At 32.7% G+C, this 14,737-nt stretch overlaps 1 protein-coding gene across 3 annotated transcripts in view; it reads left to right on the forward strand.

Annotated features, from left to right (window-relative positions):
• Positions 1 to 14,737, forward strand: part of FSTL5 (follistatin like 5) — a 789,672-nt gene that overhangs the window by 684,778 nt on the left and 90,157 nt on the right. For all 3 annotated transcript variants that reach the window (XM_058720999.1, XM_058721001.1, XM_058721000.1), the window contains exon 12: positions 4,113 to 4,231. In XM_058720999.1, coding sequence (XP_058576982.1) covers positions 4,113 to 4,231 — 119 coding nt within the window. The remainder of the gene's footprint in view (positions 1 to 4,112; positions 4,232 to 14,737) is intronic.

The raw sequence follows: 14,737 nt of genomic DNA on the forward strand, positions 1-14,737 counted from the left end.
ACTTTCTAGAGCCTCTATACTCCATTAGATTAACAATCGACCTGGAAAAGACAAAGTACATGTGTCTGTCTTCACCAGGGGATGAAAAAAGAAACAACAGGCTGCACATATTGCAAATCTTTACTGTGACTAGAGTGGTGAAGCTTTTACTGAAGCCAGGAACTTTTGTAATATACTGCAATACAACGCATTCATGAAGAAAGAATTGTAATTGAAACCTAAATGGTTATTAAACTTTTTTTCAGACTCAGAACCCCTTTGCTCTCTTCAATATTATTGACAACCCAAAAGCTTAATTTTATGGGGTTACTACTATCCACTTATATTTACCATACTAGAAATTAAAACTGAGAAAAGTAAAAGATGTTTATTTATTAATTCATTGAAATAAACCATAATAAACTCCTTATATGTACCCATAACTAAAACTGTTTTAAAGCTATATTTTTAAAGCTACATTAGAAAAATGAAGAGATTCACGTTGTTTTGCATTTTGCAAATTCTTTTCATGTCTGGCTCAATAGAAGATGCTGGATTCATATATTCTGCTTCTGCGTTGAATTGTTGTGATATCACTCATTATATCACATGTCATGTAGCCCCTTGAAAACTACCCTCTATATTTGGAAGAATCTAATGTGTGAGAATGGAAGAGAAAAATGCAAATGACACCTAAGTATCATTATGAAAATAGTTTTGAATTTGTAGATCCCTGAAAGGATCAACTTCAAGAATTCTTACTAGAAAATGCAGTTGAGTTTTAGCAGGCTCATGGATCCATAGAATTTGATAACATAGAAAACTGAAATGTAGCAGTATATTTCACAGTGTAGATTTGATGAAAACATGAGAACAGAAATCAAAATCTGGTTATATACCATTTTACAATTTTTGTCTACTAATTTTTAAAAGAAGAGATAATGTTAGTCATAAAAATAGCGACAGTACCATTTTTTTTTCAAAATTTACCAAGCACCAGTCACTGCTAAATGTTTTACATTCTCCATTTAATCTAATTCTTATAATAGCTGTATGACATAAGTATAATACTTATCTCCAAGCTTGAGATAGAGAAATTCTCACATAGTCTGAGTAACTTTCCCATGGTACAACACTTAGCTCTATTGCCATGATTGATCTTTGAAATGTGTGAACCCAGAAAATGGAGTTTATCTGTCTTTGTTACTGTCTCTCATCTAAACAACAACAACAAAAAGAAGTTTGGTCATGACAACTTAATAATTATAGTGAACGTACACAAATATATTATTATTTTCTTTATAAATAAAGCTAATGAATGCTCTAAATGAAAATCTGTGTCTTTAACTACCAACATCTCCATTATTGGGTATTTTTTATTATTCTGTGCCCAGTATAATCATAATAAGTGTTTATATGTATAATATTATAGCAGTAAATTTAAAAATAAACACATCTGTATCACATATTCAGATCATAAATTCTGCTGCTAAAACCTACAGAAAACTTAGTTTAAAATATTTCTCTAACCAGAAAAAGAAAAAGGAAAACACATCTCTTGTGAGTGTAGAGAAGAGTAACTCATAGATGGCTCTAAAAGTATACATAAAATTTTAATTGATAGCAGGAGAGTGATTAAAAACTACTCATTTTATAATTATTATTTTAGCTAACATATATGGTATTTTGCTGGCATTACTATTCATAAACACTGAAAAGTTATATTTCCATTGAAAATAAAAAAATTCAAGAACAAACTAAACTTTGCATAATGAAATCTGTATTTCTTCAATAGCTTGTAACCTGGGAAGCAGCTGTTTTTGTAACAACACTGAATGTGTTATTTATATTTTAAAAAGTAAGAAAATAGACTTGAGATTTGAACAAGTGATTTGGATGGATTAAGTGGGTTTTAGAGGAAAATACATCTTAGAAACTTCATCAGTGCAACAATTCAGCAAAATTCCACTGACTGCATTGTATACAGAATATGGTAAATGACATAATGAAAGAATCCATTTGAGTCAGGGCAGAAAGATTTCATGAAACTTTGCACTCTGGACTTAGAGTATTTTTCATATTCAAACACATTCAAATTCCTGATTCTGGACCAGAATTTTGCAGTAGCTGAAGGAAGGGAGAGTCATAGTCATTAAACATTTTGGGAGCTTTATAATAATCATGAAACATAGTTAACTGACACAACTAAAAATTAGACACCACATGACTACATGATTATGTTTACAAGTTTCAACAACCAAAAAAATTGATAGTCACCAACATGTAGTTCACGTCAATCCTATGTTAATGCTTACATGAAAGCTTGCTGATATGAATCAATTGTTTTGGCATAAAATCAGACCTTTTAAAAGTTTTATCCTTTGGGCATAGAATTTATATTCATCTGTGTATAAACATAATTATAAATAAGAGCTGACAACTACTAAATTTTATTTTCTGAAAAATATTAAGTTTAAATTAAAATTATTAGAAATCATGAAAAAATTAAATTTTATGAAAATTTATGAATTAAATTCTATGAAAAATAAGACTTGAATTTAGTTTTTGCTACTTTTGCTACTGTTCAGAAATGTTCCAACATACTGTAGTGCTCTCTGGAATTATAATACATAATAACTGATAAAGATTGCATCATTTTAAAATAGGAGTACTATGAAATATTTATAAAGCAATAAGATGTGTGAAAATTATCTGGAGTCACTTAAAATGCATAACTGTACTATATAGAAATGATTTCATGTGTTAAAAGAAAATTATAACCACTATGTATAAACACCAATAAAGTCATAATCGTACTTGAATATATTTTCCTCTAAATCATAAGAATAGATGGATATGTGGCTGGATGGACAAAATTGGTGATCCTTTTATTAACTAGGAACATATTAGATAAGAATAAATGTGTCTTAAGTTGAATAAACAAATATTTTTATGAATCAATACACTTTTATTATGATCCTTAGGCTTGACTTAAAAAACCTTGCAGGTGTTATCAATCAAAATGAAATGATATTTGGGGAAATTTTTTTGTATTTAAATAAATTTTTTTCTTTATAAATATTTTTAGAATTTAAACATTTAAAACAATAATGGTTTGGCTTTTCAAACTACTGAGATTTGAATATCATTACTTATCTTTTAAAGAGGTCATGCTATCATTGAATTGTGCATGCTATAGTTAGATTGAATACATACAATTGTGCAAAATAGTACAGCCAGAGAGGGAGCTACTCAGGTGAAGATCAGAAGAAAAAGAACTATATGTGCTAAGGACTGGCCATGTTGGAACAAAGCAGAAGCAGAGGAAACAGAGAACAGGTGTGCAGGAGTATGTGAAAGCCTCCCACATGCAGGCATCAGTTAACCTTACCCACATTCCCGGTGTCTGATTTGTAGCATCCTGCACCTATTAGGCATGGATCAGTAAAGTGAGATGAATTTCTGAGATATCAAATACCCAAATCTGTGGGGTGAATACATTAAAAGTATGAATTCAATCATTTACTGAAATTTTCCTAAGAGCGTAAATTACTACAAGTTTTAAAGTATGGAAATGGATCCCAAACTTGGCCAGTGTAAAAACTGAAATCTAAGGCCTCATATATGATTATATTTACAAAAATTACTTTAGGAAAAAATATATTTTCCCCAATCTGGAAGACTTGGTCTTTTTCTTTCTAAAAGTCTTTATGTAAACAAAACTTCTACAAAGAATGAAATTTTATTTTCCCTAGGGAACTCTAATAATAATATACAATAAATACAATTCTTCAAAGACTATTTTTATTTTTTAATCAACACCTAAATTAAGTGGGGAAGGTGTCAGACATAATCTATATATCAAAGAGTTTATAATTTCCATTTCTATGTGAAACATTTATTGAATTATACTAAAGAAATCACTGAATTGCAGATTAGAGACCATAAAGAATGTCACATAATATCACAAAGTTGCTTTGGTATAAGGTAAAGGATTCATATGGTTTGCTTTATTAACATTATACAACTTTACAAATCGATCTCCTGCCAGTACTGGGAGGAACACTGAGTTTTGGTTGTAAAGATTTCTGATAATTTTATTTTGAACTTTTGAATGTGTTTTTATTCCTAAGGTCTGGGAATTGGGAACATGTTCTATGTTTTTTATGAAGATGGAATCAAAGTGATACAACCCATAGAATGTGAATTTCAGAGGCACATTAAGCCTAGTGAAAAGCTCCTTGGATTTCAGGCAAGTATTTAAAAACTTCCTATGCAGTTTTATGCAGCAGATTTGTTAAGTAGAATTATATTTTGGAAACACAATGAAATCCATGCATGTATGAGAAGTTTGGGGAGGAAAATATTAAAACTGTGAGACAGGCTGATATTCTATGCAGGTTTTATACTTGAGAAGGAAAAATAATATGTTGTATATTCTTAATTACTTGCTCTAATTAAAATAAAGGCAATAGTAGTGAAACGTGTAGAATGAACACAGCATAATAAGTTTACCTGCTCCTTAATTTAGAATGTCTCCCATCTGGGTAGGCAATGGTTATTTAACAAAATAAAAGAAAATAACATTCAAATAATCTGATGGGAAACGGGGGTATATTAGCTGCTTTATAAATATTGATTCTCCTTTATTTTTCATCTCATTTTTATGAGGTCTCAATGGAATGAATGCTTTAGATTTATATGGGAAAATATCAATACTTTTATTTATAAATATGTATCTTACCCTTCTTAGAAAGATTTTTTTCTGTAAAATATTGGTACAGCATTCTGAAAATAAAATAATCTCTAACAAAATGGGGATTAATCATACATATTAAGGATTACATTTTTATGAGATGATAAATTATAATTATGTTTACATTGTCATAGCTCTATATATATCTCCACATAAACATGTATACACCAAAATATGTAAGATTAAAGGTATCTATGTTATTTATGTGCTCCCACACAAGTTTGGTCATGCACCAAACTCCCCAAATAAATTAAAATATTGGTAGACCTAATCATGGATCCTCTCCCAATACTCATTTTAAAGGTTAGCGTGGCCATGAGATATGAGTAAAATAAATATTTAATAATTCCATGGTTTAGATTTTTTACTTTCAACTCCTATTTTCAGCCTACCAGTAGCCAGTGTTGTCTTATGTTGATGTATGGAGACAATTCACATCTTATGCACTAAAATGAGAAGAAAAATATAAGTGGGATAAGATCCAGCTATTTTATAGGAAAAACATGTCTTATTTTATTTTATTTTTTTAATTTTTAAAATTTATTTTGAGAGAAAGAGACAGAGAGAGGCGGGGGGGTGGGGTGGGCAGAGAGTGAGGGGAGATGGAAAATTCCAAGCAGGTTTTCAGTGCAGAGCCCAACACAGGGCTCAAACCCATGAACCGTGACCTAAGCCAAAATCAAGAGTTGGTGCTCCACCGACTGAGCCCTCAGGCACCCCCAAGACCTCTTATTTTAAATGAAGAAAACAATTTAATTCCATATGCCTGTGATTGTTTAAAACAAATGAAACATTTTTTAATTTAAAAAGGTTTCGGTTATAAGCTAAATGGAATTATTATTTTTGCTAAGCTATAGTTTAACAAGGAAGAAAACATTTAAAATTACACAAACAATTTTGTTTTGTTTTATAATCATATAATATCAATACTAAGTCCATTCTGAGTAAGGCATCTATGTGTGTGTAAATAAAGACATATAGGAAAATATAAATATTTGCTTGTGATAGAGCAAATCATGCAGTTTAATACCACATTCATATTTTCATAAAAGCATTATGGATGAAAATTCTGGGCTAATACAAAGATAATGTAGCATCCAAATGTTTTAAATCAAAGCAAAATAATTTTGTAGGAGAGTGTTATCTCTGATTCTTACAGGACCAGCAGTTTTGTAGCTAACTGACACAGATGTGTTTGTCATATCACAGAATTTGAAAGCTCGGCGACTAACAGCAATAAGATAATCTGTGATATCCATATTTTTATCTCAAAACCATCACCTCCTGAATTTGATCTGCAAATTTAGAGACAAAGAATTTTCTTCTTACATTACAAGTGTGCTATTTCAGAGTATCAGTAAATGGTTTAATGCAATTTAGTTGAATGCAAGTCTTAAGAATATCCTTTTTTAGAATGTGTTTTGATGGCTCTGGATGAGTTAATTTAATTATTTGGAATCTAAAACTGAGAAAGCAAGCAAAAAATTGATGTGGAATTTTTGTGACATGTCTTGACAATAGGGATGTGAGTTTACTTACCTGAGTTTCTCTCTTTTTAAAGCCTTTGTCTATATAGACCTTCTTCTAAAACAACTAAAGTAGAAACTATATAGGATCATGCATCTCTCCCTACATGTCTGGGTATATATAGTGAGAAATTACGTATGTACATAGATGTAAATTATATGTAATTTTCTATAAAAATTAAAATTTGAAGAAGTGAAAACCAAACCCTGTGATGACAGCCTTCACTCATTTCTTTCAACCTGAGAACCATTATCTGCAAACGTCCATCAACAGTGAGTGTCAAAGCAAGGGTCATTACTAAAAACTAGTTTACTGCATCAGATTTTCCAAATCATAGTCTCTGGAAATCTTATGTTAAGCCTACATAAGTGTTTATGCTAGAAATGCATAGTGCAAAATGAAAGAAAATAAAAGGAGAAAAGTTAGCATTCCTGTATTATAAAAAACAAAAACTTACAAAAAATTTAATACTCTAATTATCATAATGGAAGAGTAAGCAAAAAGTAAGAAATATCAGATTTGTACTTTTAAGAGAAGGCAACTATCAAATTAAAAAAAATTAAAGTTTATTTTTTTTTGAGAGAGAGCAAGCAAGAGAGCACACATGCACACACGAACGGGAAAGGGGCAGAGCGAGAGGGAGAGACACAATCCCAAGCAGGCTCTGCACTGTCAGCACAGAGCCCAATGCCAGGCTTGAACTCAGGAACCATGAGGTCATGACCTGAGCCAAAATCAACAGTCGAACATTTAACCGACTGAGCCACCCAGGAATCCCCAAAATGTGTATGTTTGAAATTTATGACCTTTCTATTGCTTTGAATGTTGACATTAAAATACCAAAACATTTCAGCTGACCAATATATTTTTTATTTTATATTATTTTTTTAATCTGTTTGATGTTTATTTATTTTGGAGACAGACACAGAGTGCAAATGGGGAAGGGTAGAGAGGGAGATACAGAATCAGAAGCAGGCTCGAGGCTCAGCTGTCAGCACAGAGCCCAATGTGGGGTTCAAACCTACGAACTGTGAGATCACAACCCAAGCCAAAGTTGGATGCTTAACTGACCTAGCCACCCAGGTGCCTCTGACCAATATATTTTTTAAAGCACTAAGAGTAATAGAGAGAATTGTGAATTTGCTAAAACTATGTCTTGCTTATAACTGTTAAATGCAGAATATAAAAGTATTCAATGAATACCAAAAAGAAAGACACATTTCTTATGTGATTATTATAGTCCATATATATGAAATAAAGAGTACAGTAAATAAATTTTTATTTCATATTGTTCTGTTACTTTTTTATTCCTTAGTGTGAGATAAACTTAAGTAATTGGTATATATACACAGGCACTTTCATGATATACAAGTATACAGAGGTAGAAGTAAGAAGAAATTGATCATGTTAAGTTTTGAGAATAAAAGCTCATGCAAAGCTATTTTGTTTTGTGTTTAAACACAAGAGAGATACCAATTTCAGAGTGTGTAAGCTATTTGGTGCTACATTTCTAGATTTACATTTCTAATTATAAAATAATTTCCTGAGCAAATTGTTGCGTATTATGTGAGAAACAGAACCAATATAATTAATACCTGTATCTCTTTATTCTGACTCTATCTCTATGTTTATCTCTATCCTTACCTCTGTCTATCTCTGTCTCTGTCTTTATCCCCGATCTTTTTATTTTGTGGAATTGTCTCAGGTGATGGTGGGAGGGTTAGAAAGTCTGAAAACCCTAGGGCAGGACAGCCAACAGGAAATTCAGGTAAGAGTGGATACTGGGATGCTATATATAGTCTGGAGTCTGAAATCCAGATGAAGCCAATAGACCGGCAACTCAGACACAAAATGGTATTGAAGTCTTGAGTCTGAAATATGTACACAGACTAGAAACTCAAGCAGATTTCCATGGGGAAGGCTTGCGGCGGAATTCCTTCTTCTATGGAAAACTCATTCTTAAATCTTAAGGCCTTCAATTGATTGCAAGAGGACCACTCACATTATGGGAGGTGATCTGTTTTCCTTAAAGAACAATTATAAATGTTAATCACCTTTAAACAACTTTATAGCAACAAATAGACTGGTGTTGCCCAAACAGCTAGGTGCCATAGTCTAGTAATAACCCAGTTAACATACAAAATTAACCATCACATCTTACTATCTCTTAGTCAAGGGACTTATTAAATCCGTGTTTGTATACCCAATATTAGTACAGTGTTTTACCCATGGCAGGTAATCAAGCAACATTTGTTAAATGAATTTCATAAAAATTCCATTGTTTAGACAGTTGGGCTATTCATTCTTTTATGCATTCTTTAAGTCTAAACATGTATACATCTAATTTCTTCCTCACCTTAATATTGTTCCTTACTTCAGTTCCCAGAAAACACTGTTCTTTCAATGTGTTTGTGAAAACAATGTTTCATAGAATAATTTATCAATGAATTATTTCAGGGTACATATAACCTCATGTGTCTATTAATTCAGGATCACGTAGTCAAAATATACTGTGCAGATAAATTGTAAAAGATAGTTTGGACTTCTACTACAGAAAAAAAAAAGCTGGTTCTTTGGGAATTTAGAAGATAAATCTCTTGAGTGAGAGTAATGAGTCTTTTGAAGTTTTTTTTTTTCTTCCATGAGAGGATTAAACATAAATATAACATTTATCAAGTCATTGTTGGTATTAAGAGAATGGAAGCACAATTTCCAATATAACTCATTAACTAGTAACATTAAGATGAAAACTGAAATATTGCGAATATAGAATTTTCCATCAAATCTCTCAGAAGATGCCATTTTCTTGCTTTAAATAAAAATTCAATTTTGGTGCAATGTCAGATTACATCAGGTTTCAGCTTTTGATAGTGAGCTGGTCAGGATTCATGCAACATGGTTATACTTTCATTCTCTTTCTTTTTTTCTTTTTTGTTACATAGCTTTACTAGATGATTTTTGCTATGTTTATCCTAGTTGTACACATGATTTCATCTTGTCCCCTAGAGTATGAACTTCAAGCAAATAGAATTCTAACCCAGACTTATGAATTCAGAATGCAAACTGAAATGGGTTGGAAAAATGTGTAAATTACAGGCTCAAGGATGACAGGATTTTCCAAGATTACCAACCTTTTCACTCTTATGGTTTTCAACTATTTTGTCATCTGTACTCCTTAATACCTTTTAAATTCCATTACTTTTGTGTTTGCTTATTATAGATCTAGCTGCGGTTCCTCACACATACCATGGTGTTACTTATTCTTTCATCGACCCTGGAAGAGCTCAAATAAAGATCACATATATTTTATCCTGCATGGGTTTTATATTTTGAGACACGAAAGTTTAATTACTGGGTTTAATGATAATTAAAATGGTGCTGAACTGCAGAGGGACATACTTTCTACAAGAAGTCTGATATGTATCACCTCTAAAATGCCTGTTTTCTAGGTCTGAAATTCCCATCTATGAAAATTACTGTACTTTTATGAATAAATACTATTAGTACTCTATTGAAATGGTATTGGTATATAGGAACAGATTGTCTATAGCATTCAGAATATTTAGATATTAAGAAATTGATGCTGAAATTAGAAATAGGGAAACACAGCAGGTGCACATTTCTTTCTCCATTGGTGTTGTCTCTGGCCTCAAGCACTGCTGCCTTCAGGGCATTTATCCGTTCCATTAGTTACACCTCCAAATTTCCCTATTCAGCGTTTCTTTCTGGTTCTAACCCAATTACTACTTCTCCAAACTCTGTCCACAAAAAATATTTGTTAAATCATCAGCTCCTTTATATGATGCAGACCATTCATTTCCCCACGAAGCTATTGAGCATCCTTTTGAATTCAAGGGCACTATAGACTTCAGAAAGAAATGTTTCTCCATTTATTCTTTTCTCAATGGGCCTCCATTCAAACATGGCTTATAGTGAAAAGAGTTCTCGAATGCTGAAGATTTAAGCTTTTCTCCCTTTGTGGTTGCAGTGATGTCCTGCAAAGAGCTTCTTATAGAAAGTAATACAAACTACCTCTATTTCTTAGTAGATTCCTCTGTAGATGTTAAAAGAAGTAAATATATGAAATCTTTGAAACCCTAGACTTAAAGAGGCCTTCTAATTGTCCAAAAAAAAATCACATTATTTTTTTTTATTTTTAAACATTTTTTTTAACGTTTATTTATTTTTTTGAGACAGAGAGAGACAGAGCATGAATGGGGGAGGGTCAGAGAGAGAGGGAGACACAGAATCGGAAGCAGGCTCAAGGCTCTGAGCTGTCAGCACAGAGCCCGACGCGGGGCTGGAACTCACGGACCGTGAGATCATGACCTGAGCCGAAGTCAGACGCTTAACTGACCAAGCCACCCAGGCGCCCCAAAAATCACATTATTTTAAAAAATCTTGTATTGTGCTTCTATTAGACTGTAAGTATGTAAGCCTAACATTGGGAGAACAACAGTGGGAATGTAAATTGTGCAATAACATTTTAGTGGAGTTGAATAGCAGGTGACTTTATCTAAGAAAGCAGATTAAGTCTCCTTCAAGAATTACTAATGAGAACCAGCCAAGTTACCTGGATAAATATGACCAAAATGATATATGTATCTTAGACAATCATTTGCCATCATTATGGAACATTTTATTCAGGAGAAATAAGAACTCATTATAATATAAAGTACATTCTATGCACTTCAGAAAGAAATGAGTTCATAGCAATTTAATTTTCTCGATGGAAATTTCCTAAGGATAAAATTGAAGAGTTTTGCAAGAAATTATTCAGGAGTTCCTGGGTGGCTCAGTTGGTTAAGCGTCCGACTCTTGATATTGGCTCAGGTCATGATCTCATGGTTGTAAGATGGAGTCCTTTGTTGGACTCTGCACTGGGCATGAAGCCTGCTTGGGATATCCTCTCTCTCTCTCTTTCTCTCTCTGTATCCCCCACATGTGTGCTCTCTCCCTCTTTCTCAAAATTAATAAACACTTAAACTATTTAAAAAATTATTAATACAAATGTCTTTAAACATGAAACCTTTTTACTTGAGATTTATGAAGTCACATAAGTATGTCTTTTACAGATTTTAAACTATAGTTCTGGCCTAAGATTTAGTTTTATTCACAAGAAAGGTACCTATTCTTTATTTTTATTTTTATTTTCCCAAAGGAATGATTTGCATGGTAAAATAAAATGATGCAAAAAAAGCCTAGAGAAAAAGTAGTCTTTTTTTTTTTTCTTCATGCTTCCCTATTCCCAGTCCCACTGCATGGAATCAATTTCATTTACTCACTTTAAGGAGTGTACAGTATCTCTTGAATTATGAATTAGATATTTCCTGTTGGTGTTTCTTTATGAATGAGGACAATTCTGCTCACACAATTCCTAACATTTCTCTTTCTGAATATGTTGAAAATTACGTAATTATTTTAAAGCTTTTGTGGATTAGATTTAAAATTTTAATGGTTTGTTTAAATCTTAGTTCTTATTTTTCTTGAAATTTCCTAAAATTTCTATGTAACTTTAATATCCCAAGCTCTTGCTTGATATTTTATTGTTTACATTTTATACTTCAAACCTAGTTGTCAAAGTTGCAACTTAATACCAAAGGCTAGTCATTTCCTCTAATATCATTTTCATATTTCAGATACGTCATAAATCTCAGTTTGAATAATTTGAGAGGTGGTGTAGGAGGAAAAACAATACAGTAAATTAATGTCCTCAATTTTATTTTATTAAGTGTTTGAATTGTGAAGAATTAAAAATATTGCTGAAAGCATTTAGAGAACCAGTATGCATTTCTTTATATACTTATCATATAATGATTTTATATGCTTCCTACATGGAAATTGGAGATACAACTATATAATAAGAATTAAAAGAAGACAAAACTTAAAGCTCAAAACTATTGTTTATCTCTTAACTATTTAAGCTACTAATTTATTGCCTATTAAAACTCCTTTTTCTTTATAATTTAGTAATGTCTCTTCAAGATTTTATTAAAGCAGTTTTAGACAGCATGTTACAGATTGCTCAGTAAATTAAAGACAAACCCAAAGCGCACCTAGGGCCTTGCCAAACAACATGGCAATCATTCCATTCCCTTTTTAAATCTCATCTCTGAAGTGCTAAAGAAAATGGAACACGAGCCACTATGGAGGGGCTTAACTACTGGCAGTCTGAGTTGCCCGAAATCACCGCCAAAGTGTTTCTCGTTTCAAGAACTGGATCCATTTACGGACTCCATCTTACGTGTACTTCCTTCCATCCTGAAAAAGACCACAGCAGTCGCTCCTATCTCATTTCTATTTTAAGATGAAAAACGTACTCCTATGATAAGAGCAGAAGAAAACGAGCTTAGTATATTTAAAAACCTATACACTAGTACCATTTTCATTGAAAAATAGTAACTTTTAATGAGTAAGTCATGGGGGTAAAAGAAGCAGCAGAGGGAATATAGTCAATGGTATCAGAATAGCATTGTGTGGTCACAGATAGTAGATCCGCTTGTGGTGAGCACAGCAGAGGGTATGGACGTTTCGAGTCAGGGCATTGTCCACCTGATGCTAGAGTAACACTGTGTATCCATTGACTTCAATTAAAAAAAAAGGAACTCTTTAATGTATAATTTGCAGCATATAGTTATCTACTAATATAATTTCGTAAACATTTACTTTACTGCTGATTGCTCCCTGTTGAAATTATTTAGAAAAATTAGAAATGTAATAAAATAATAGCATATCGGATTAGGTGATCTGTACACATTGAAATATTTTTAAACGTTTATATTTGAGAGAGAGAGGGAGACAGATCACACATGGGGGAGGGGCAGAGAGAAAGGGAGACACAGAACCAGAAGCAGCCTCCAAGCTCTGAGCTGTCAGCACAGAGCCTGACATGCGGCTGGAACCCAAGAACTTCAAGATCATGACCTGAGACAAAATCAGACGCTCAACCGACTGAACTACCCAGTCGCCCCATTCTGTATACATTTTGAAGGATTCACATAGAACTAAGTTACAGAAGCAGTTTTGGTGAATTCTCACTCAATACTGTTTTCATGTTATCACCCAAGAAGTTTTTTGAACTGGAGAGTGTGGCAGAACTCTTATGTAATTCAGTAGTAAAAAGGAGACAAGACAAAATATAGTTCTGTAGGAAATATAATAAAGAAAATGTACCTTTGGTTTGTATCCCCTTATAAAGAAGGTTGGTGCAGAGATAAATTATTTTAACATAACATTTATTTCTAAAGGTTTACAAAATATAACTTAAAAATGGGCCTATTTTCATGGTTTTTCTTTAACTGATATAAACAAAGCAAAATACATAAGTGCATAAATTTTTTGACCAATATCATTTCACTGCATACCCATAAGAAACAGAATGTAAAGTCATTTGCAATAATATTTAAACAGTAAATAATATAACACGTGCTAAAAAAATTTTTAAAGACTGTTGACCTAAAAGGTAAAATGTAATGGTATTCAATGTAGGCATCCTGATGTGGGACAAGTTATGTGTGCATTACAGTAAAGTTGAAAAATAGAAATGCATATAGTTATCCTATAAATAGCTTTATAATTTTTGAAGATATATCTATCACCCTTCAGAATAATTTGCTTCAGTAAATAGTAGTCTTGCAAAAATGATCACGCCTGTCTTCCACATAAGGCACTTCTGTGCTAGACAATATGGAAAGATGGAAGGACTCGATCAAAATGACATGTCGCCATCTGCATTGTGAGATTATGTGCTGCAAAAAAAGTTCAATTCCTAAATGATATTACACTCTATTGAAACAAGTGTAGATAGTCCAACAAGTATAAATTAGCTCTATTTATGCTTTCTTTTTCAATTTATACTTTTATGTCAACATTTAAAAATTTTTTTAATGTTTTTATTTATTTTTGAAATAAAGAGAGAGACAGAGAACAAGCAGGGGAGGGGCAGGGAGAGAGGGAGACACAGAATCTGAAGCAGGCTCCAGGCTGTCAGCACAGAGCCTGATGCAGGGCTCAAACTCACAAGCTTTGAGATCATGACTTGAGCCAAAGTCAGATGCTTAACCAACTGAGCCACCCAGGGACTCCTTTGTCAACATTTTTAAAAATAGTTACCAAGGCAAAGTAAGGTATTCACAAGGACAGATTACATATGTATATTTAAAAAAGATAATCACTGGGGTGCCTGGGTGGCGCAGTCGGTTAAGCGTCCGACTTCAGCCAGGTCACGATCTCGCGGTCTGTGAGTTCGAGCCCCGCGTCAGGCTCTGGGCTGATGGCTCGGAGCCTGGAGCCTGTTTCCGATTCTGTGTCTCCCTCTCTCTCTGCCCCTCCCCCGTTCATGCTCTGTCTCTCTCTGTCCCAAAAAAAAAAAAAAAAAAAAAAAAAAAGATAATCACTAAAACCCATCTTGATCCTAAACTAATGTTTTGAAACAAAAAATTGAAAAATGGGCATTATCAAATTTCATGTGTCACT

This window comes from Neofelis nebulosa, chromosome 3 (genome assembly GCF_028018385.1).
Source record: "Neofelis nebulosa isolate mNeoNeb1 chromosome 3, mNeoNeb1.pri, whole genome shotgun sequence".
Classification (NCBI taxonomy): domain Eukaryota; kingdom Metazoa; phylum Chordata; class Mammalia; order Carnivora; family Felidae; genus Neofelis; species Neofelis nebulosa.